Raw genomic sequence first — 24,472 nt, 5'->3', positions numbered from 1 at the left:
AACCACTGTGGAGACGGACATGCTCGTGGCGGCAGGATGGCGGACCACCCACGATGGAAATGATAAGTCCCCAGGGGGCAGGCCTGTGCATCACCTGCCGGATTAAATAAACTCTCACTCCTCCTGCCAAGAGGACCTGGTCATTTTTTAAAAATGTATTTTATTGATTTTTTTTACAGAGAGGGAGAGAGAGTTAGAAACATCGATGAGAGAGAAACGTCAATCAGTTGCCTCCTGCACACCGCCCACTGGGGATGTGCCCGCAACCAAGGTATATGCCCTGGACTGGAATCGAACCTGGGACCCTTGAGTCCGCAGGCCGACGCTCTATCCACTGAGCCAAACTAGCCAGGGCACCTGGTCATTTTTTTAAATCAAGGTACAATTATGTACAGTGAAATGAAAATGGTTCAGTCAGTCTGACACACAAACACATGTGTAATCAACTCCCCCATCAACACAGAGCACTCTGTCACCCTCGTCCCCTGGGGTCCAGTAGAACTCTCCACAGGCTCTGAACTGCCCCATATGTAACCCTCCACCCTGGTAGCCGTGGGCCACATGTGGCTGGTGTGACTGAGAAACCAAGTTCTCTCTCTTTTTATGTCATTTTACTTCATTAAAAGTCAGGTGCCTGTGGGTAGAGGGGTCCATTCTGCAGCCTGAGAAACCTTCTCTTTGCCCCAGTCAGGCCCGTCCCCCCATGTGCATGTGGCAATCACCTCTCTGGTTTCTGTTCCCACCCATGGTGTGGTCAGCTTTTGTCTCGGAGAAATGGAACTCAGGCATCGGTCAGGCCTCTCTGCTGCCCTCACTCCTGTCTCCCAGCGGATTCCCCTGCAGAAGCCGTCTTGTATCCACACCTCCCTGCTGCACTCGCAGAGCTTCCTGTCTGTGTGCACGCTCACAGCCCTGAGAATATGCTGAGCACGTCTTCCTTGGGACATAGGTTTTTACTCCTGTGGGGCTGGCCCGGGGGTGGGGGCTCTGTGGTTCAGCCACTGTTGTGCCCACCTTACCCTCACTCCTACCCCAGGCCAGCAGCCCCTCCTCTGGGCAGCAGGTGGCCTCCAGCCCTCCTTGATGTACCCCCCACCACTCCACAGGCACATCTTGAGGTTTCCTGCTCAATCTCAGGTACAGTGTCGGGACAAGCTACCTCCAGGGCGGAAGCTCATCTCACCCTGGAATGCCCAAGTGCCCCAAAGAGAAGGGCCTTCCTGCTCCCTCCAGGGCAGCCCCAGCTTCTGCTCCTGCTTCAGAGGCTGCCAGGCCAGCTCTCCCACTCACCAGGCCTCTTTGCCCTTCTCCCCCAGGTCCCTGGCTGTCGGGCCCCAGTACTCGTCCCTGGGCACACAGCCCATCCTTTGCGCCAGCATCCCGGGCCTAGTACCCAAACAGCTGCGCTTCTGTCGGAACTACGTGGAGATCATGCCCAGCGTGGCAGAGGGCGTCAGGATCAGCATCGAGGAGTGCCAGCACCAGTTCCGCGGCCGCAGGTGGAACTGCACCACCATCAACAACAGCCTGGCCATCTTCGGCCCCGTGCTGGACAAAGGTATGCTTCCAGGGGGAGGTGGCAGCCTGTTGGTGCAGCAGGCCCAAGCCAGCGGCCCTGCTCTGCCCTCGCGTCTCACCTGCCCCTCCAACAGGTGGGCAGTGCTGCACACGCCTGGTGATATCGGCATCTCTGATGTGGTTTCTTCCCATGGTCACTGGCGCTGAGGGGGCTCCTGGAGCTCAGGAAGGACACAGGATCACACAGATTTCTCTGACTTGCCCTCCCTGAAAGGAAATTGTACTTAAGGCAGGTTTTAGAGAGAAAATTCAATTAAAAGGGAAAAAAAAAAAAAAAAAACAACAGGAAGGGAGAGGATTGGGGGCCAAGAGGCACATGAGGGAAGCTATCCAGGGGCCTGGAGCCAGTGGTTATTTGGGGAAGGAGAGGAAGATGAGGAGGGCTGCATGTTGGTTAACTTTCGGTGAAGAGCAAATTTTCTCAAAACGGCATAGTTTAAACCAGCGATTTTCAGCCAGTGTGCCACAAGAATTTTTAAGACATGCAATACCTGACTATTTAGTTAGGGGCACTGACCTCTTTTTCCTTAGGATGTCAGATTTTAAAAAATGACAACAGGGAACACAACAATAGCCATCAGTGTAAATGAATCAAAATTATAACTATTTTTGTCAGATTGTCAAATATATATATATATATATATATATAAATATACATATATATATATATATTTTATGCGCTGCAGAATTTTAGTAATTAGTTTATGTGTGTCATGAGATGAAAAAGGTTGAAAATCGCAGGTTTGGACAATGATGATGTGTCATACGTCCCAACAAATCAGAGTGCAGCACCCAGGTTGGTCTATGCCCCTCCGCCAGTCCCTGTTCTCCTTCACATCTGGCGATCAGTGGGCCTCTGCATGTGGCCTGGGCTCCATTACTATATGGGAGCTGGGCCACATGGGCAAGTGGGAAGGGGAGGAGGTGGAGAGTGGGAGAGAGGGACTCCTTTCTCTTAGCAGAATGTTTTCAAGATTTATCCACATTGTAACATGTTACAGCACTTCATTCCTTTTATTACTGAACTAGAGGACAGTTGCATGATATTCATGCAAGAGTAAGCCTTCCTTACCCTGGCTTCGCTCCTGGACGCTTGGGAGCCCGCAAGTCCTCGCTCCCGGCCACCCGGGAGCCCGAAAGTCCTCGCTCCTGGCCAGAGCACCGCTCCTGTAGCTCCCTCCGCTGCCCCCCCCTCCCCCTCATAGCAGGCATCCCGCCCCTCCTGGCAGCTCTGTGCCTGCATATGCAAATCAACCCACCAACTTTGTTGGGTTAATTTGCATACTCACTCCTGATTGGCTGTGGGTGTGGTGGAGGTACGGTCAATTTACATGTTTGTCTATTATTAGGTAAGATAATATCCCACTATATGGATATACCACATTTTATTATTCATTCATCGTTGATGGACATTTGGGCGTTTTCAACCCTTGGCCATTGTAAATAGTGCTGCTATGAACATTTTAGTACAACTGTTTTCAAAGCCTTTGGAGTGGATGAGTAGAATTGCTTGGTCTCAGGATAATTCTGTTTAAGTTTTTTTGTTGTTTCTTTTTTAAGAGTATTTTTTTAATATTTCAAGAAAAACTATTTTAAATATAATAATGTTACATGCAATAAACATTAATATTTCAAGAAAAACTATCCTATCTAATAATAGACAAATATGCAAATTGACCGCACCTTCGCTACACCCAAGCCACGCCCACCAGCCAAGCCATGCCCACACACCAATCAGGACGAGTATGCAAATTACCCCAACAAAGATGGCGGCTAATTTGCATATCAAGACAGCATCGAAAGAAGCCAAGAGCTGCAGAAGGGAGTAAAGCTTCAAAGAAGCAAGCAAGCCGGGTGTGGGGGGGGGGGAGGAGAAGGGAGGAGCGAAGTCAGGGCTGGGGGTGAAGGGAAAAGCAGGCGGGCTGGCGGAGAAGGAAGGGTGGAGGCGGGGTAGAGTGCAGCAGGAAATCCTATTGCAGGATTTTTCCTGCAACGGGAACGCTAGTTTTAAATATAATAATACTAGAGGCCCAGTGCACAAAATTTATGCACCGGTGGGGGGGGTCTCCTCAGCCTGGCCTGGACCCTCTTGCAATCCAGGACCCCTCGGGGGATGTCCGACTGCCGGTTCAGGCCCAATCCTGCAGGCAGTCAGACATCCCTCTCACAATCCAGGACCACTGGCTCCTAACTGCCTCTGCCTGCCTGCCTGATCACCCCTAACCACCTCTGCCTCGGCCCCCGCCTCCACAGCTTCATCCAGAAGGTCATCTGGAAGGATATCCAGAATGACGTCCAGAAGGTCATTCAGCTGTTCAGTCTAATTAGCATATTATGCTTTTATTATTATAGATTACATGCAATAAAAATTAATATTTCAAGAAAAAAATTTAAATATAATAATATTACCAAAACTGTACTAACATAGTATAATATCATAAAAGTTGTAGGAAATATTAAAAATCTGCAAATAATAGGATTACTTCTATTATAGTCTAAAATATTTTTTTCCTCTGGCTCTATTTTGGTTCATCAGTTTATGTTGTTCATTATATCCACAAATGAGTGAGATCATAATATTTATCTTTCTCCAACTGGCTTATTTTCGCTTAGCATAATGCTCTCCAGGTCTATCCATGCTGCTGCAAATGGTAAGAGTTCCTTCTTTTTTACAAAGTAGTATTCCATTGTATAGATGTACCACAGTTTTTAATTCACTCATCTGCTGATGAGCACTTAGGCTGTTTCCAAATCTTAGCTATTATAAATTGTGCTGCTATAAACATAGGGGTGCATATATCCTTTCTGACTGGTGTTTCTGATTTCTTGGGATATATTTCTAGAAGTGGGATTACTGGGTCAAATGGGAGTTCCATTTTAACTTTTTGAGGAAACTCCATACTGTTTTCCACAGTGGCTGCACCAGTCTGCATTCCCACCAGCAGTGCAAAAAGGTTCCTTTTTCTCTGCATCCTCTCCAGCACTTGTCATTTGTTGATTTGTTGATGACAGCTATTCTGACAGGTGTGAGATGGTACCTAATTGTCATTTTGATTTGCTTCTTTCCGATGATTAGTGACTTTGAGCATGCTCTCATATATCTCTTGGCCTTTTGTAGGTCCTCTTTCGAAAAGTGTCTATTGAGGTTCTTTGCCCATTTTTTTTATTGGATCCTTTATCTTCCTTTTGTTAAGTTGTATTAGTTCCCTGTAAATTTTGGAGATTAAACCCTTATCAGAGATAACATTGGCAAATATGTTCTCTCATGCAGTGGGCTTTCTTGTTGTTTTGTTGATGGTTTCTTTTGCTGTGCAGAAGCTTTTTATTTTGATGTAGTCTCATTTGTTTATTTTCTCCTTAGTTTCCATTGCCTTAGGAGCTGTATTGGTAAAGATATTGCTATGACATATGGCTGATATTTTGCTGCCTGTGGATTCATTTGAGATATGCTCCCTCTATTCCCATCTTATGTTTAAGTCCTTTATCCATTTTGAGTTTATTTTTGTGTATGGTGTTAGTTGGTGGTCTAGTTTCTTTTTTTTTTGCAAGTATCTGTCCAATTTTCCCAGCAGCATTTATTGAAGAGACTGTCTTGACTCCACTGTATGCTCGTGCCTCCGTTGTCAAGTATTAGTTGAGCATAATGACTTGGGTCAATTTCTGGGTTCTCTGTTCTGTTCCATTGGTCTATATGTCTGTTCTTGTGCCAGTACCAAGCAGTTTTGAGAACAGTGGCTTTGTAATATAGCTTGATATCTGTTATTGTGATCCCTCCATCTTTGTTCTTTTTTCTCAAGATTGCTGCAGCTATTCAGGGTCTTTTTTTATTCCATATGAATTTTTGGAGAGTTCGTTCTAGGTCTGTGAAATATTCCATTGGTATCTTAATGGGAAGTGCATTGAATCTATAGATTGCTTTGGGTAGTATGGACATTTTAATGATGTTGATTCTATCAATCCATGAACACGGTATATTCTTCCATTTGTTTATGTCTTCTTCTATCTCTTTTTTCAATGTCTTGTAGTTTTCCAAGTACAGGTCTTTCACTTCCTTAGTTAAGTTTATTCCTAGGTATCTTAATTTTTTTTGTTGCAAAAAAATGAGTTCATTGTTGGTATATAAAAAAGCCATAGATTTCTGGGTGTTAATTTTGTATCCTGCTACATTGCCGAATTCATTTATTAAGTCTAATAGTTTTTTGATGGAGTCTTTGGGGTTTTCTTTGTACAATATCATGTCATCTGCAAATGGTGACAGTTTTACTCCTTCTTTTCCAATTTGGATGCCTTTTATTTCTTCTTCTTGTCTGATCACTATGGCTAGCACTACCAGTACTATGTCAAACAAAAAATGGTGAAAGTGGGCATCCCTGTCTTGTTTCTGTTCTTAAGGGAAATGGTTTTAGTTTTTGCCTATTGAGTATGATGTTGGTTGTAGGTTTGTCATATATGGCCTTTATCATGTTGAGATATGCTCCCTCTATTCCCACTTAGCTGAGAGTTTTTATCAAAAATGGGTGTTGGATTTTGTCAAATATTTTTTCTGCATTTATCGATATGATCATGTGATTTTTGTCTTTCAGTTTCTTTATGTGATGTATCACGTTTACTGATTTGCGAATATTGTGTGAGCCTTGCATCCCTGGAATAAATCCCACTTGATCATGGTGTATGATCTTTTTAATATATTGCTGGATGCCATATGCTAATATTTTGTTGAGAATGTTAGCATCTATGTTCATCAGGGATATTGGCCTGTAATTCTCTTTCTTTGTAGTGTCTTTATCTGGTTTTGGAATTAGGATAATCCTGGCCTCATAAAAAGAGTTTGGAAGTGTTCCTTCCTCTTGGATTATCTGAAATAGTTTGAGGAGTACAGGTGTTAGTTTTTCTTTGAAAGTTTGGTAAACCTCCCCTGTGAAGCTGTCCGGAACTGGGCTTTTGTCTGGTGAGAGTTTTCTGATTCTTCCTGATTCAGTTTATATTTTTCTAGGAATTTGTGTATTTCATCCACATTGTCCAGCTTGTTGGCATATAGTTGTTCATAGTATTTTCCTACAATCCTTTGTATTTCTGTGGTATCAGTGGTTACTCCTCCATGTTTGTTTCTGATTTTATTTATTTGGGTCCTCTCTCTCTGTTATTTGATGGGTCTGGCTAATGGTTTATCAATTTTGTTTATCCTTTCAAAGAACCAATTCTTGGTTTCATTGATTTTTTTTTTTTTAAGTCTCTATGTCATTTATTTCTACTCTCAACTTTATTATTTCCTTCCTTCTCCTTACTCTGGGCTTTTCTTGTTGTTCTCTTTCTAGTTCTTTAAGTTGTAGGGTTAAATAGTTTATTGCTGGTTTTTCTTGTTTTTTGAGGTATGCCTGTAGTGCTATAAACTTCCCTCTCAGGACTGCTTTTGCTGTGACTCAGAGATTTTAGGGTGTTGTGTGTTCATTTTAATTTGTTTCCAGGAAGTTTTTGATTTATTTCTTGATCTCATTGGTAGACCATTCAATGTTTAATAACATGTTTTTTGGCCTCCATGTGTTTGAATGTTTTGGGTGTTTTTACTGTAGTTGATTTCTAATTTCATTCCACTGTGATCTGAGAAGATGCTTGATATTATTTCAATCTTCTTGAACTTGTAGAGACTTGTTTTGTGTCCTAACATGTGATCTATCTTTGAGAATGATCTATGTGCACTTGAGAAGAATGTATATCCTGCTGCATTGGGGTGAAATGTTCTATGAATGTCAATTAAATATCCAGTGTGTCCTTTAGAGTCTCTGTTTCCTTGTTACGTTTTGTCTGGAATATCTATCCAGTGAAGTCAGAGGGGTGTTCAAGTCCCCTACTATGACTGTATTGTTGTCAATCTCTCCCTTAAAGTCCTCTAGAAGGTTTTTTATATATTTACTAGAGGCCTGGTACACAAATTCGTGCACAAGTGGGGTCCCTCAGCCTGGCCGGTGGTTGAGGTTATCAGGGCTGTCTCATCCAGTCCCTATTGGGGCAATTGGGGCTGGCCAGCCAAGGGGGATGGTTTGGAACTGCAGGAGGTTGGCTGTGGGAATTCACTGACCACCAGGGGGAAGCTCCTGCATTGAGCATCTGCCCCCTAGTTGTCAGTGCACGTCATAGCAACTGGTTGACCAGTCATTCGGTCATTCAGTCATTCAGTCGTTTGGTCATAAAGGTCACTTAGGTTTTTATATATGTAGAGGTGCTCCTATGTTGGGTGCATATATGTTTACCAGGGTTATATCCTCTTGTTGGATCGATCCCTTTAGCATTATGTAGTGACCTTTTTTGTCTCTTGTGATGGCCTTCTTTTAAAGCCTATTTTGTCAGATATGAGCATTGCTACTCCAGCTTTTTTTTCTTTTCCATTACATGGAATTTTTTTTTATCCCTTCACTTTCATCCTGTGTGTCTTTTATTTTGAGGTGGGTCTCTTGTAGACAGCATGTAGTTGGGTCATGTTTTTTTAATCCGTTCTGCTACCCTACGCCTTTTGATTGGAGCATTTAGTCCATTTACATTTAGGGTTATTATTGATAGGTACTTATTTATTGCCATTATATTTCTGTAAGGCTAGGTTTCTCTCTCTGTTTCTTCTTCTCATTACAGCAATTCCTTTAGCATTTCTTGTAATGCTGGCTTGGTGGTGATGTACCTCTTATCCTTTTTTTGTCTGGGAAGCTCTTTATTTGACCATCTATATTGAATGATAGCCTTACTGAGTATAGTAATCAGATCCTTGCTTTCCATTACCTTGAGTACTGCATGCCATTCCCTTCTGGCCTGTGGAGTTTCTGATGAGAAATTAGGTGTCAGCCTTATGGGAACTCCTTTGTAGGTAATAGTTTGCTTTTCTCTTGTTGCCTTGAAGATTCTCTCTTTGTCTTTAATTTTTGGCATTTTAATTATGATGTGTCTGGGCATGAGCCTGTTTGGGTTCTTCTTGTTTGAAGTTCTCTGTGTCTCCTGAACTTGTGTAACTTTTTCCTTTACCAGGGTAGGGAAGTTTTCTGCCATTATTTCTTCAAACACCTTCTCTATGCCTTTCTGCCACTTCTGATGAGTCTGCTATTCTAATATTGTTACCTTTCATGTTGTCCCACAGCTCCCTTAAGCTGTCCTCCTGCTTTTTAATTGTTTTTTGTTGTTGTTTTTTTGTTTTCTGATTGAGTGATATTTTCAACTCTGACTTCTATTTCACTGATTTGATCCTCAGCTTCCCCTATTCTGCTGTGTATTCCTTCCAATGTGTTCTTTATTTGTGTTATGTCATTCTTTATCTCAGACTGTTCTTTTTTCATAGTTACTATATCTTTTTTTATGCTGTTGAGCATCTTTACCATCATTACTCTTAACTCTGTTTCAGATAAATTTCTCATCTCTGCCTCATTTATCTCTTCTTCTGGAGAATTCTCTGCTTCTTTTATTTTGGGGTTGTTTCTTTGTCTCCTCATTTTGGTTGTCTGTTTGGATTTGTGACTATGTATTAGGTAGATCCTCTACACCTCTCAATCTCTAGTGCAGGACAGTGTTCAAGTCTATTTCTGACTAATTAGATTGGGCAAAGACTCAAAGCCTCCAGAGACCGCCTCTGCCTACAGACTAATAGGATTCTGACTTGAATTGCCCACCAGGCAATCATCTGCAGGTGTGGCAAGTTTTTTTCAACAGGGTGGGGCAGTTGCTACTGCCTGGAGGCTAATTGTTATTTTTAATATCTTAAGTGACCTCAGGGCAAGGTGTTTTCCAATAGGGTGTGTCAACTGTCTTTCCCCCAGGCAAGGCAGATGTCTATGTGGGAAAGATGTCCTCTGCTACTTGAGGGAATGGCTCAACGCAGGAAACAGAGTGTCTGCCTTCTGAGCCCTATCCCCGGAGTCCCCAGCTCTATCCCCAGAGTCCCCAGTCTTGGTTTCTGCCCTCACAGCTCCAGTCCACTTCACCCTCGCTCTGCCAGAGCACAAGGTGGGTGGCTCCACAGGGAATTTTGTGCATTGGTCCTTTAAGAGAGTGCCTGAATTTCCAGCCATTTTTCCCTGGCAGACAGTGCCCCGCTGCTTTTCACAGCCAGATGTTATGTGGGTACCCTCCTCAGTTTTGGTGCTCTCTGCTGGGGTGGGGTGGGGGGGGGCAGCTTGGGGATTAGAACCCAGAGTTCTCAGTGGCAACCCCCCACAGCTGAGATCTCTCTCAGAGACTTCAGTTGCTGTCTGTGGGCACCGGGCCAGCCCTTTCACACCTCCGCCCCTCCTACCAGTCTCTATGTGGTCTCCACTTTTGGTCCTCCTGTATAAGTTTTCCAGGAACCATCAAACTGCTTTCCACAGCAACTGCAGCATTTTACATTCCTATCAGCAGTGCATAAGGGTTTCAATTTTTTCCACATCCTTGTCAACACTTGTTATTCTCTGTCTTTTTTCTTTAACCATGTCAGTGGACACATAATGGTATCTCATTGTGGTTTTTATTTGCAATTCCCTGATGGCTAATGATGCTGAGCATCTCTTTATGGAATTAGTGGACATCTGTATGTCTTCTTTGGAAAAATGTCTATTCAAGTTCTTTGCACAGTGTTTAATTGGGTTGTTTATGCTTTTACTCTTTAGCTATTAAAGTTCTTCACACATTCTAGACACTAAAAACTTGTCAGATATATGATTTGCAAATATTTTCTCCCATTTGTAGGTTGACTTTTCACTTTTGTGACAGTGTCCTTTGATGCACAAAATTTTTAAATTTTGGTGAAGTCTAATTTATCTATTTAGATATCATATCAAAGTAAGCATTGCCTAGTCTAAGGTTACAAGGATTTATACCTATGTTTTTTTCTAAGAGTTTCATAGTTTTATCTCTTACATTTAATCTTTGATCTATGTGGTTGAATTTTTCATATGAGGTTGGGGTCCAACTTCATTCTTTTGTATGTAGAAATCCAGTTATTCCAGCACCATCTGTTGAACAGACTATTTTTTCTCACTGAATGGTCTTGGCACTCTTGTCAAAAATCAATAGGCAATAGATGTGTGGATTTATTTCCAGACTCTCAATTCCATTCCATTGATATATATGGCTATACTTCTGCCAATACCACATGATTTTGATTGCTGTAGCTTTGTAGTATGTTTTAAAGTTGGGAAGTGTAAGTTCTCCAACTTTGTTTTTATTTTACAAGATTGTTTTGGCTATTTGGGGTCCCTTCCAATTTCATATGAATTTTAGGATTAGCTTTTCCATTTCTGCAGAAATGGCTATTGAGATTTTGTTGGTGATTTTATTGATTCTGTAGATCACTTTGGGGAGTATGCCATCTCAGTTGGTTGGAGCATCATCCCATACGCCAGAAGGTTGTGGGTTTGATTCCCAGTAAGGGCACATAACTAGGTTTCTGGTTTGATCCCCAATTGGGGCACGTACTGGAGGCAACCGATCAATGTTTCTTACAATGATGATTCTCTCTCTCTCTCTCTCTCTCTCTCTCTCTCTCTCTCTCTTCCTCTCTCTCAAAGACTTTTTAAAAACAACCTTAAGTCTTCCAATCCATGAATATGGGTGTCTTCCATTCATTTATGTCTTCCTTAACTTCTTTCAGCAATGTTTTGTAGTTGTCAGTGAACAACTCTTGTACATCCTTGGTTAATACAGTCCTAAGTATATTATTTTATTTGATGCTATTGTAAATTGAATTGTTTTCTTAATTTCTGTTTCAAATTGTTCATTGCTAATATATAGAAATACAACTAATTTTCTGTTTTGAGCCTATATTCTACAACTTTGCTTAATTTGTTCATTATCTCTGAGAATTTTAGTGGATTCTTTATGACTTCATATATATAAGATCATGTCATCTGTGAATAGAGACACTTTTAATTCTTCCTTTCCAATTTATATGCCTTTATTTCTTTTTATTGCCTAACTTCCCTTGCTAGCATTTCCAGTACTCTTAAATAAAAGTGGTGAGAGTGATCATTCTTATCTTCTTCCTGATCTTAAGTAGAAAACTTTCAGTCACTCAACTTTGAGTGTGATGTTAGCTGTGGTTTGCCATGTATGCCCTTTATTAGGTTGAGGAAATTTCCTTCTACTCCTAGTCTGTTGAGTGTTTTTATCATGAAAGGATGTTGGATTACATCAAAATCTTTTTCTTTATCAAGTAAAATGATCATGTGGTGTTGCCTTCATCCTCTTAATGTGGTGTGTTAATGCTGGTTGATGTTTCTACATTGAACCACCCTTGCATTCTTGGGATAAATCCTCCTTGGTCGTGGTGTACAATCCTTTTAATCTGCTGGATAATTTTGTTTGCAATGATTTTGGTGAAGATTTCTGCATTTGTATTTATAAGGGATATTGGTCTGTAGTTTCTTTTCTTATATTTGTCTGGTTTTGGTGTCTGCGTAATGCTGACCACATAGAATGTGTTTTGAAAGGTTCCCTCCTCTTGTTTTTTGGAAGAGTTTAAGAATCATTGGTGTTGATTCTTCTTTAAATGTTAGTTATAACTCCCCAGACTTTCTTTGTTGAGAGGTGTTAAATTACTGATTCAATATCTTGACATGTTATAGATCTATTCAGATTTTCTATTTCTTCTTGAGTTAGTTTTAGTAGTTTGTGTTTTCTAGGAATTTCTCCATGTTGTCTAGATTTCTTGCTTTTTTGCAAGCCTCATAATTTTTGGTTGAAATATGTACCTTTTTAATATTATAATATGGTAACTCTGGAAATTGGATTATTTTTCCCTCCTCTGTTGTGCTTGCTGTGAGTTTTAGTTGCTTATTTTTGTGTCTTTCTTTTTTTTAAATCCTCACCCAAGGGTATGTTTTTATTGATTTTATAGAAAGAGGGAAGGGGAGAGGGAGAAAGAAATGCCAATGTGAGAGAGAAACATCTATGAGTTGCCTCCCATATACACCCCAACTGGGGATCGAACCCACAATCTTTTGGTGTATGGGATAATACCCAACTAACTAAGCCACCCGACCAGGGTTCTTTGTCATGTGTGGTCTCTGAAGTATCTGTTTCTTTAGCTTGTGGTCAGCTAGTGGTTTGGCAGAAATTTCCTTAATATCCTGGAGCAAAACATATACAACTGAAAGGAAAAAATACTCCTTCTAGTCTTTGCAGATTGGCTGTGCTGTGCACTCTTTCCTTGTTAGCTAGTCTGCTCACAACTCTGCCCTAGTTTTGCTCCCTGCCACTGAGCCTGACGATCAGCTAGAGATGAAATCTTAAGATATTTCTTGAGCATGCATCCTGCCTTTGGTATGCATGTGGCTTTAGCTCTCTCAGGATACAGAGGAGCTTTTCAAAGCTTTTATTCACCAAAGTAGCTCTTCTCCCAGCCTTTCCTCCCAGGCAGCCAACTGTAATCTTTTTCACCAGGTGGCAGTGGCTTGTTTATTTGATTTTCAATGTTTCCAAGGAATACCCTCCACTGAGAAACTTCTAATTTTTTGTATCAGTCCTTTAGGAAACCCCAAACAAGTCCTTGGGAACAATATCCACTACACTCCCTCCAGAACCATCTACCCACATGGAAACAACAAAGACGGCCATCTCAAGACTTCATGTCAGAGGGTGGTTTGCTTGGTTGCTGAAAACCTTGGGCTCCATTCCAGGGTTCTGACGATGTTGAGTCTTTGTTTGATTACTTCAAATTCATTTTTATTGATTTCAGAGAGGAAGGGAGAGAGAGAGAGAGAGAGAGAGAGAGAGAGAGAGAGAGAGAGAGGAGAATCATTGATCGGCTGCCTCCTGCACACCCCACATTGGGGACTGAGCCCACAACCCGGGCATATGCCCTGACCGGGAATCAAATTGTGACCTCCTGGTTCATAGGTTGACACTCTACCACTGAGCCACATTGCACAGGCTTGATTTTTTTCATGTTTCTGTGGAAGGCAGGCCCTGGACACTTCCTACTCTGCCATTTTGCTGATGTCACTTCGTATTGCCTTTGAGATCTAGTCTCAAGGACCAGGCATCACCACATTCATTGAGGCAGTTTAAAAGCCCCCCAAGGTCTAAGGTAGGGGACAAACCCATCCCTTGATGGCATGTTAAAGTCACCTTAAGAGGTGAGCATGAAGGATAAGATGTGCACTGGTGCAGCCGCCCTCAGAATACAGGAGAAGGAAAAAGAACGAGAGGTGCACCAGGTCCTGGGATTGCTGGCATGCATGTAGCAGGGGCCCACTGAAGAGGGGTCCTGGGAGTGCAGCTGAATGCTGCATTGAGGGCTGGTGGGACCTGATGGTGTTTGTTCAAGGGCCCAGGACTCCCCAATGTCAGGTGGCCATAACCATCTCCCCCAGGTGAGCCCATGTTCCTGGAGTGTCACCCTTCCCATCTACAAAATGGAAAAATAATTGCTACTCAGCTGACTTCACAGAACTACCATAAGCATAATTATATAGCATCTCCCCATGGGGATGACCACTGCCATGCATGGGAGGAGTTAGGTCCACAGGGCAATGTGGCACATCAGGCATGTGGGAACATGTGTGTATGAGTGCATATGTGCCTATACATGTGTGAGTGTGGGGCATGTGTGCATGTATGTATGCATAAAGTTGTATGGTTGTGCATGGCTGCATGTGTACATGTGTGCCCATGTTTGAGCAAAAGTGTGTAGTGTGTTTGGTGTTCGTGTGTGTGCTCAGTATGTGTATATACATGTGTGGTGTGTGTATATACATATGTGGTGTGTCTATTTATATGCACAAGTGTGCATTGCATGGTGTATATGCAAGCATGAGCATGTATGTGTGTGCACATGTGAGCAAGCATGTATGTGGTGCAGTTGCTGCCTATGTGGGTCTTATGCTGTGCTTTGGTCAGTGGTGTTGTGGAGCAGGGAGGCATGTTCAGCACTTGTACCATGGCCAGGAGCCCCAGACAGGGTCCTAGGCTCTCTGGGTTCCTGGTTCCAGAGCCCAGATTGGCATTCCTGGGGTTCCCACTCCCCCAAAAGGAAACAGCAGGATTTGGGGAAGAAGGCAGAAGCCTGTCCTCCCTGGAGAGGCTGCCAGTGGTGGTGGAGTAAGGCTGTCTCCGATGGGGTTGGGAAGCCAGGGAGGGAAGTGTGGGTTTACTTACGGGCTCTAGTCTATCCCATTGCTCCACATGTCTTTCCCGTCAATGCCCATGCCACGCCATCTTGATTACCTGCAGTAAGTTTTGCAATCCAAAAGTGTGAGTCTTCCAACTTCGTTCTGCTTGTCCAGGCTTTATTTGGTTATTTGGGGCCCCTTACCATCCTATATGAATTTTAGGATCAGCTCGTCAATTTCTGGATTTTTAAGGATTGCATTGAATCTGCACATTAATTTTGGGAGTATGGCCATCTTACAATATTGTCTCCTGGTCCAGAAACATGGAATGTCTTTCCATTTACTCCGGCCTTCCGTAATTTCTTTTAATGACGTTTTGTTGTTTTCAGGGTACAAGTCTTGCACTTCTTTCATAAAATTTATTTCTATGTAGTTTATTCTTTTTGATACGAGGGTAGATGAAACTGTTTTCTTAATCTCATGTTTAGATTGTTCATTGTTAGTGTAAAGAAACACAGTCAATTTTTAATATTGACCTCATACTCTGTAACCTTGCTGAAGGTTAGTCAGATAGTTTTTATGAATTCCTTAGGATTTTCATGTTATTTGCTAATAGAGACTATTTTCCTTCTCCCTTCCAATCTAGACACTCTTTGTTTCTTTTCCTGGCTCAGTTGCCCTAGCTGGAGCATCCAGAACAATGTTGAAGAGCAGTGGGCAGTGTTTCACCACTGGGTATAATGCTAGCTAGTTCTATAGATCTCAGTGTGAGGGTACCAATTCGCCTGAATAGGTAATGTGGGAGAGTGTGTGTGTATATATATATATATATATATATATATATATATATATATATATAGAGAGAGAGAGAGAGAGAGAGAGAGAGAGAGAGAGAGAGAGACTATATGTGTGTGTGTGTGTGTGTGTGTGTGTGTGTGTGTGTGTGTGTGTATATATATATATAGTCTCTTTTTTTAAGGACAATTGTTTTATTTATTTATTTTTTATTTATTTATTTATTTTTATTTCCAAGAGTAAGGAAGAGGGAGAGAGAGAAAGAAATATCAATTATGAGAGAGAATCATTGATTGGCTGCCTCCTGCACACCCCCGACTGGAGATTGAGCCCACAACCTGGGCATGTGCCCTTGACCCGAATCGAACCCAGGACCCTTCAGTCCACAGACTGACACTCTATCCACTGAGCCAAACCAGCTAGGGCTATAATGGCTCTTTTGATTCTTTGCACTTTTTTGAGTTACATGTGCCAAAAATCACAATGCAATCTATCATCAAAAAGTTTTAAAAGTCTGTGAGCTCATGACTAATTGGATTGTCTTTCATTTTGTGGGAAAGGAGAAATTGGAAGCACCTGATGTGCACAGGGCTTTGGGGCCCAGTTGTCATAGCCAACGCCAGGCTGGCCACATGCCAGGAAGACTAAGGGTCTCCTCCGGGCAGAGTGGGAGAGAGTGGCTCTGGAGGGGGAGGCAGGAGCCTAAGCAAGGGTGCCTTGGAACCCCCCAGGCCATCTAAGGGCTCTGGCTCCTTTCCAGGCGCCCCGGGGATACACGGACTGACCCGCATGGAGGTCCCTGGGGCACAACATTGCCCTCACTGGATGGAGGCTCTGTCCTTTCTTCACACATTAGCACATGAGTCCCGTCATCCTCAGCTCCAAACCGCAGATTCCCAGCTATGCTCAGACCCACACACATCGAGGTCAGCAAGGCCGTTGAAGCCCTGAGGTCTGTTTGCCTAAGACCTCATCCTCTCCCTCTGTGTTTCCCACCCCAGGGCGACGCAGCGTCCGCTTTCTCCTGAGATGCTTCCTGCTCCTGTGTGCTTCAGATGATGCTATCACAGATCTTACCTGACCACCCAGAGCTGCCAGTCCCTGTACCCACCTCACCACGCCCCGAATCTGAAGTGAGGGCAGTCTTTGTGCCCCGGTCGTCAAAGTCCTCATCCTGTCCAGCTCCTTATTCTTCAGCTCTCAGCCCACAGGTCCCACCTGGGCAGCAGCTCCAGGCCCCCAGAGCCGCTCCCCGTTTCCTGGCTCCATCTGTGCCCCACTAACGCCATCGCTATCTGGGGCAAGAGTCTCGTGTGCCCCACCCCATGCCCAGCAGGTGCACCGCGGATGCACGGGGGCAGTTCCAGTGTGTGCGCTGGCACATAGTAGGTGCTTAGTAAGGAGGTTCTGAGCCAGTGGCTGAAAGACGTGCTGTGTGCCCGGATATCCCCGTGTGGGCGGACTTCTCAGGGGAGGTGGCACTTGAGCTGGATCTCAAAGAGTTTTCTCTCTTCCTTTACAATAAGTATACAGTGTTTTCTGGTGGGGTGCTCAGTGTTTTACATCAAGCCACAAATAGAATCCTAATACCCATCAGATGAGCCAGAATTATGGTTACAAGTGGGGAGACTAAGGCAAGATGAGGGGCCCGGTCAGGACTCCTGAGGGTACCCCAGCCCATGTGGAGTCAGCAGGGGCTCTCTGGGGCAAGCAGGTACGCAGGGCCTAGGGAGATGCCCTCTTCTTCTGCACCCCTTAACTTCCTCAAAAGCCTCTCCTAGGAAGTCTGGACACCAGCAGGCCACAGGGACACTCCTGAGGCCTCCGTGTCCTGTCCCCTTATAACCCCAGGTCCACTCTCCCTATGTCCATCCTCTCCTCATCCACACCCACATCTGATCTCCCATGTTCACTCTCCCCATGTCAACTCTCCCCACATTCACTCCCCCGTGTCCACTCCCCATGTCCACTTCCCCACATCTACTCCCCGACATCCGCTCTCCTGATGTTCATTCCCCCACATCTGCTCTCCTGATGTTCATTCCCCCACATCCACTCTCCCCATGTCTACTCCCCACATCTACTCATCCTATATCCAAGCTCCTGTCTCTGTTCCTTGCTCCCTCTGGCTCCCCCTATCCAGTCTCTCCCACGCCCTCCCTCTCACATATCCCACCTCCCCGCTGTTCTGCTAGATTACAATTGCTTCAGCCCCCAACCCTCACCATTTGGTCTAAATGGGGCAGAAGAAGCCCTGCTCTCCCTCACCTGCCTGGGGCTGAGAAAGGGCCTGGTCACTGGTGAATGGCCCAGAGGAAGGAGCTGGCCAGGTGCCCCAGAGAGAAGCTGGCTCCTGGAGGCAACCATGGAGCCCTCCTCCTCACCTGCCCCCTGACTGTAATCAGTCTGATTGGATTAGGGATCAGGGCAACCCTAATCATCTCAGAGGTCACCCAGGCTTTGCGGTGGGGTCCATGGGTCTGGCCCCCCCACTGAGGCGGCCTCATTGAACAGAGCTTAACCACCGGGCCAGCTTAGGATAGGGGCCCAGCCTTGTGTGGGCATGTGTGCATGCATGTTTGAGCATGTGTAAGTGTGTGTGGGGTGTGTGAGGATATGAGCGAAGAGCATATGCTCATAGCTCCTGCTTTCAGCACACACACACACACACACACACACACACACACACTCCCCGCCACCTGCTTGGCCTGGGGCTGGACCCACAGAACGTGCTGGCGGGAAGGTGGGGTTGGGTGACAGAAGTGAGCCCTAGCTTGGGACAAGTGCCCCCTCCTGCTTCCAAGGCAGCAGGACCATTTAATATGCATTGTAGGGCAAAAAGCATGTGAAGAATTTCTGAGTGCATGGAGGCTGGCGCAGGATTGCTGCTTATCTGCTCCCCACCCCTGGCAGGGCTCAGGCACCTGAAGGGCCTGCTTTCCCCAGAGCTGGCCAACACCCCCTCTTGACCCATGAGGTGAAGGAGTGGGGAGGCCTCCAGGCAAGGAAGACAGATCTCAGAGCTAGGAGCCTCAGCAGACACCCTGAGGTAGGAGAGACCCTCACGTGAGCTCTTCCCCTCCCACACACCTGCTGGGAAGCACGGTGGCATGTGGCCAGCCTAGGGTCCAAGCGTGAGGGGGACTCCCCTGTGGCACAGGGCTTTGCAGGGAGCTGGGCTCCCAGCCAGGTGGGGCATTTCACCTGAAAGCAATGGAAGGCCCCCAGCTGCATCCTCCAATGACACCGGGCACTGGACTGTGTCTATTCATGCATTCTGTGCCCTTGGTGCCAGCAGAGCTGGGAGCCTGTCACTTCAGAGTACTGATCAGTTCCCCAGGACCCCTAAGCCCCTCAGGCAAGGTCTGGGAAGGTCAATCAAGTTCTCAGCAGGTGTGTGCCCAGACCCCAAGCTTTCCTGTTCTCCTTGGGGGCTGGGCTAAGGAGGAGCAGGAGGGGGACAGCATGCCCTGTCCCCTCCCTGGCAGAGCCCTTCTCCTGGACATGCTCCAAGAGGTGGTCTGCTGCCTCCCTGGGAGGGCTGGGTGCAGGCACGAGCTGGGCTCAGTGCTCAGGAGGGGCCTGAATAGGAGGCCCTCGAGGGGATCAGCATCCCCAATCCAGGTTGCAACCTTTGACCCTCATCAGAAAGTGTTTCTGTGCTGGGTGGTGGGGGCTCCCCCGTATATCATTAACTCTTCCCAGTGGGAGGGGGTGAAGGCGCCAGAGAAACTCTACAACACCCTGCCGCGCCCGGCTCAGAGCACAATGTGCCCACCAGGACGACAAGATTAACCACAGAGAAAAGTGAAAATGCTGCTGGATTCACACGCCCGAGGGCCATGTTCGGCGTGTGAACAGCGCTCCCCGCACATACCTCCCGGTTGCTATGACCAGCTTGCCATGGCCTAATCGCCGACGAGGGGGAAATTCATATAAAATATCACAGGCCATTGTGGGCCTAATGCGGCATGACAGTGGCTCACAAAGCCAAATTCATTAGCCCCAGCAGGTAATCAGAGGACACTGGCCACGCCGGAGGGGCGGTGTCAGAGGCCACTGCCTTGGCCACAGTGGGGTGCCAGCTGAATTCCACTCTCAGGTGGTTTCAGGATGCAGTATTACCAGATGCCATCGCGACCCCCCCTCCACTGCCCACCTCACTCTGGGACCAGGGAGGGTAGGCATTGTGGAAGGGGAGGCACTGGCCAGCCTGGTCCAGCAGAGCCACCGTCCTGGGGCATTGATGGAAGGAAGGTGCCAACCTACTGAACACTCTAGGAGTGACCTGGGCTGCCACCTGCCAAGTGGGCAGAAGCTTGTAGGCCCCAAGCCACCTGGGGAGGTGGAGGGGGGGCAGAGAAGGAGGCTGGGGTACAGCATGGTTGAGGGCACTCCAGTTCTCTCTGTGATGCACCAGTGATGCTCTATAGGCAGGCAAGGGCCAAGTGACCCTCAGAGGCCTGAAGGTCAGCACTGACCTGAGGAGAGATGGATCCCAGGAGCCCGTGGTGGGGAGAGCTGCACTCAGGTGAGGGCGGAGGTCAGCCAAGAAGAGACTCTAGCAAACAGGTCCTGCAGCTTCTAGGGAGGTCATACCCCACCCTGCCTTTGGCTGAGTCCCTGCCTGGCCAGCAGGTGACAATAGACAGGCCTCTGGAGATACACAGCCCACTTTGGGGACCCAGGGCAGGGGGGTTGTGTTAGAGACCCTCATGTGAGCTCCTCCCCTCCCACACACCTGCTGGGTCTTACAAATCTGAGACCGCAATGGAGCCTGGGGGCTCATCCCAGGAGCCCTTCCTCCTCCAGCATTAGCACCCTACAGCTGGAGAATCACCTGGGATCTTTCATAGATGTAGTAGAGGCCCAGTGCATGAAATTCATGCCTGATTGCCCTTAACTGCCCTCCCCTGCTGGCCCGATCACCCCCAACTGCCCTCCCCTGCAGGCCTGGTCGTCCCCAACTGCCCTCCCCTGTAGGCCTGGTCTCCCCCAACTGCCCGCCCCTGCAGGCCTGGTCTCTCCCAACTGCCCTCCCCTGCAGGCCTGGTGCCCCACAACAGCCCTCCCCTGCTGGCCTGGTCACCCCTAACTGCCCTCCCCTGCTGGCCTGATCGCCCACAATTGCCCTCCCCTGCTGGCCTTCTTGTGGTGGCCATCTTGTGACCACATGGGGGCGGCCATCTTGTGTAAGGGTGTGACAGTCAATTTGCATATTACCCCTTTATTATATAGGATATGTCCCCAAGAACCGTGGCCCTAGGCACACTGGTGGGCCTGCAGTGACACAGAGCTTGGGTGACCTTGTCCCTGCAGAACTTCCCAAAGAGACCACCTAGTGAACCCCACAGACAGAATGTCTCAAGAGTTTCAGCTTACTGTTCAGAGATCACATTTGAACAGTCCCCTTCCAGGAACCTCCACTGCCTGGAGTTACCCTTGTCCCTCAGAAAGGCCAGTACAGTGTCTCCTCAGGCCAACGGCTCATCCCAGGAACTCCACCTCCACGTCCAGTATTAGTGCCCCACAGCCTTCCCCTCCCAGGAGAGGACAGGCAGGCATCCCCTCACCCCACCATGGCAGTGGGATGTGGGCCCAGTGGGATAGGTGGAGTCCCTGCCTCTTCAAGGCTGCAACCACAGAAACAGCCTGGTGGGGTCTCAGGATCCCTTGCTGGGGGTGCAGAAGCCTGTCCCAGGACTTCTGTCTGGGGTATGTACTCCCTGCTGTGTAGCGTGGGGCCAGTGGCTGACCTGCTCTGACCAAACTGGAAGCATTGGTCCACATGCTGCTGGTGCTGAGTAGAGCACCCCTCTTCCTGTCTGGGCTGGTTCTCTCATCTGTGATAAAGGATTCATGGTCCAGGGCAAGGTGGCCTTCAGGCTGTGCCTCCCTATCAGTCTGACCGATATGGCCCCCTGGGTGACCTCCCCAAGGGAAGGTCAGCTCAGAGACAGAGGCCTTCTTATCCACCATGAACACAGGTGGTACTCAGTGAATAGTTGCCAGCTGACCAGCTTCATAATAAAATATGAAAAACAAGATCCTTGGAATAATTTTTTGGGACTTTCTTCAACATATAGGACTTTAGAAATATGGCCTTTTTGATGTAAAAAAGTCCTTTTCCAAAATTATGGTAGTCATTGTTTAAATGTTTTGCCCTCTCATGAAGAAGTAATAATACTTGGTAGTACTCTTTCAGTCCACAAATGATCTCTGGTACTTGACAAGCCCCTGGAAACAAAGGAATTGCTAAGATCCTTTTAGTTCTAAGTTCTGGGAGGTGAAGTCATTGCCAAAGCCCATCTCAGAAGTAACACTTGGCTCCCCACCCCTAAGGCTGCACTGGCGGCTGTGATGGGCTCCTCTTCCTGCCCTCCCCCAGATGCCCAGTTCTTGCCACACAGGACTCCCTCATCTGCACCAGACTCTCCCCATCCACCCACCATCCATCTATCATCTACCCACCTATCCATTCACCTATCTACCCACTCACCCACCCATCTATTCTCTATGCACCATCCACTAGCCATATATCCATCCATCCATCCATCCATCAACCCATCCACCATCCATCTATCCCAGGCCTGCCCCAAAACTCCTGTTGCCAAGCCTACTTCTCATATGGCCTTATTCCCCCTACTCTCTTCCTCATGAACTGTAAGCTCCCAAAGGCAAATGACTTCACACAGCCCAAAGCAGAGAACCTGACTTGCAACAGCAGAGCCTACTACTAACGGTATGGAAGGATTCCTCTGGTTCACCCTCCTCCTCCCCAGTACAAAGATTCTCTCCACCTGACAATCGGTTGGTCATCCAGCTTCTGCTTAATTACCACTTGGACAGGCAGCTCTTTCAACTTTCGGAAGCCTGGGCTGTTAGAAACTTCATCATATGGAGCAGCAATCCACTTTCTTTCAGATTTCTTACGTTGGCTTTTGAGAATGGGCACCTTGCATCTTATTTATCTCATATTTTTAGTTCTGAATTTAGTGTATGTCTCATTATAGACTCTCAGATACTGGATGGATGAAAGGATTGATGGACAGACAGAAGATGGATAGATGGTGGATGGATGGTAGATGGATGGATGGATGGATGGATGGGGATGGATGGAAGGAAGGATAAATCATTGGTATTTTGCATGAACTCGATAAATAATTGCTAATGAGACAACATTAAGTTGGGAAGATGGTTTCCTGGTGGAAGATGCTTGTCTTACAGAACAGCTTTGTCTGATCGCAGTGTGGGACTGAGTCCTGGGCCTGAGGCAGCAGGCCTGAGGTAGCTCAAGAAACTTATCCAGGCTCTTCCCCAGAGACATGGCAAACTGGAGGCGCTGGTCCTTAAGCACCCCCCTCCCACAGTAGCCTGTGTCTCCTCCTTTTCTCTCAACCTTGCACAGCCTGTTGGGAAGCAGGCATTTTGCTGGTGAAGGAGGTGCCTTCCCAGGGCAGGATGGCTCCCCATCCCTTCCTCAGAAGCTGCTCTGTTGTGTAAACAGAAGCAGGAGCCTCTGCAGAAGCTGCTGCCTGTGGATAACAACTTGGCTGTGACTGCGGCAGCCAATGGGCTCCAGACCCTCCACACCCATGACCTCAGGGAAGCCTGTACCCTCCTCTGTAAACGGAGGCCATTCCAGCCACGGGTCATAACCTGACTGTTCAGATCCCTGTGGGAATCTGATCGAGGCAATGGGTTGTCGATTCAGAAATCGGCACAAGTTTTCAGACATGCGCTGTCATTCCTGCTTACGGTTTCGGGAGGGCTATGAACCCCCAGAAGCCTCCCTATTGCTCCTAGGTTAAAGTCATATGGGCGTTCTGGGGTCTTCCTTCTGCGTGGCCTCAGGGTGCATTTTAACTTTTTTCTTTGGAAATAAGTGTCGACTTATAGAAACATTGCAAGAGTGACTCCAAATCCACTCCCAGGCCTCTCCCAGGGCTGACATAGCACAAACCAGGTGCATCCATCAAAATTAAGTTCCATCACCATTAACTAAGCTCCAGATTTTTCCCAGGTTTCACCCGTTTTTTCTACCGATGTTCCTGTTTTGTCCAGGGTCTTATGCTGGCCCTTGTCCTTTGTGCCCTCGAGACTGGAAGGAGCCTGCTCAGGCCTCTGGGTCTCCTGATGATTAGATAAAGGTGATGCATCCTTGGCAAGAATGCCTTGAAAGCAGCCCTGGCCATTTTTGCTCAGTGCTTAGAGCATCTGCCTGTGGACTGAAAGGTCTCATGTTCAATTCCAGGCAAGGGCATGTACCTTAGTTGCAGGTTCCCCAGCCCCAGTGGGGGCACATGCAGGAGGCAGTCAATCAATGTGTCTCTCTCACATTGATGTTTCTCTCCCTCTCCTCCCTCCCTTCCTCTCTCTCTAGAAATCAATGGAAAAAAATATCCTCAGGTAAAAAAATATCCTAGGGTGAGGATTAAAAAAAAAAAAAAAAGAATGCCTTGAGATCAATGGGGTGTCCTCAGAGCTCCGTCTGGGGAGGTGCATGGTGCATGGCGTCTGTCCCATTGCTGGCTGTGGCAATCTCGGTCCCTCTGGTGAGATGGGCCTGCCCAGTTCCTCCAGCGCAGTCACCGTCTTTCTTGGTGCCGGGTCAGTATTGCAGGGAACTGCTCAGGCCTATCTTGACCTTTAAAGTGAACTTCCTTTGCCAAAACAAACCATAGCACGTTTTTCTGAAACATAAGGCAGAGGCTTCTTGTCTCCGTGAGCGAAGTGAAGGCTGCTCCATGGATGGCATCCTCGGCTGGCAGGACTTTGTCTGAGGAGAGGTCTTCTCTCTCATCTGGCAGAAGGGGAAACTGAGGCCACGGTGGGGGGCGGGAGGAATGTGTGCAGGATTGCACAGCTAGCTGGTGACAGACCTGGGCAAAAAATGAGTTCTTTTTCCTCCAGGTTCAAGGGGAAGCTCCCAAAACCCTCCAGCCACCCCACACACCCTTTCCCTCAAGTGTGTCTGGAGGCCCTGGCTGTTTGCCTGAGGTTAATAAGCAGGGATCTCCAAGCCCTTGTTGAGA

At 46.6% G+C, this 24,472-nt stretch overlaps 1 protein-coding gene across 1 annotated transcript in view; it reads left to right on the top strand.

The window, feature by feature from the left end:
- The window catches only part of WNT3A (Wnt family member 3A), a 54,720-nt gene that overhangs the window by 14,817 nt on the left and 15,431 nt on the right, over positions 1–24,472 (top strand). The window contains exon 2 of the mRNA XM_008151412.3: positions 1,317–1,558. Coding sequence (XP_008149634.1) covers positions 1,317–1,558 — 242 coding nt within the window. The remainder of the gene's footprint in view (positions 1–1,316; positions 1,559–24,472) is intronic.

The sequence above is a fragment of the Eptesicus fuscus genome, chromosome 6, assembly GCF_027574615.1.
Source record: "Eptesicus fuscus isolate TK198812 chromosome 6, DD_ASM_mEF_20220401, whole genome shotgun sequence".
In the NCBI taxonomy this organism is placed as follows: Eukaryota; Metazoa; Chordata; class Mammalia; order Chiroptera; family Vespertilionidae; genus Eptesicus; species Eptesicus fuscus.
Note: the sequence above shows the minus strand (reverse complement) of the source record. Positions and strands in the feature narration are given on the sequence as shown.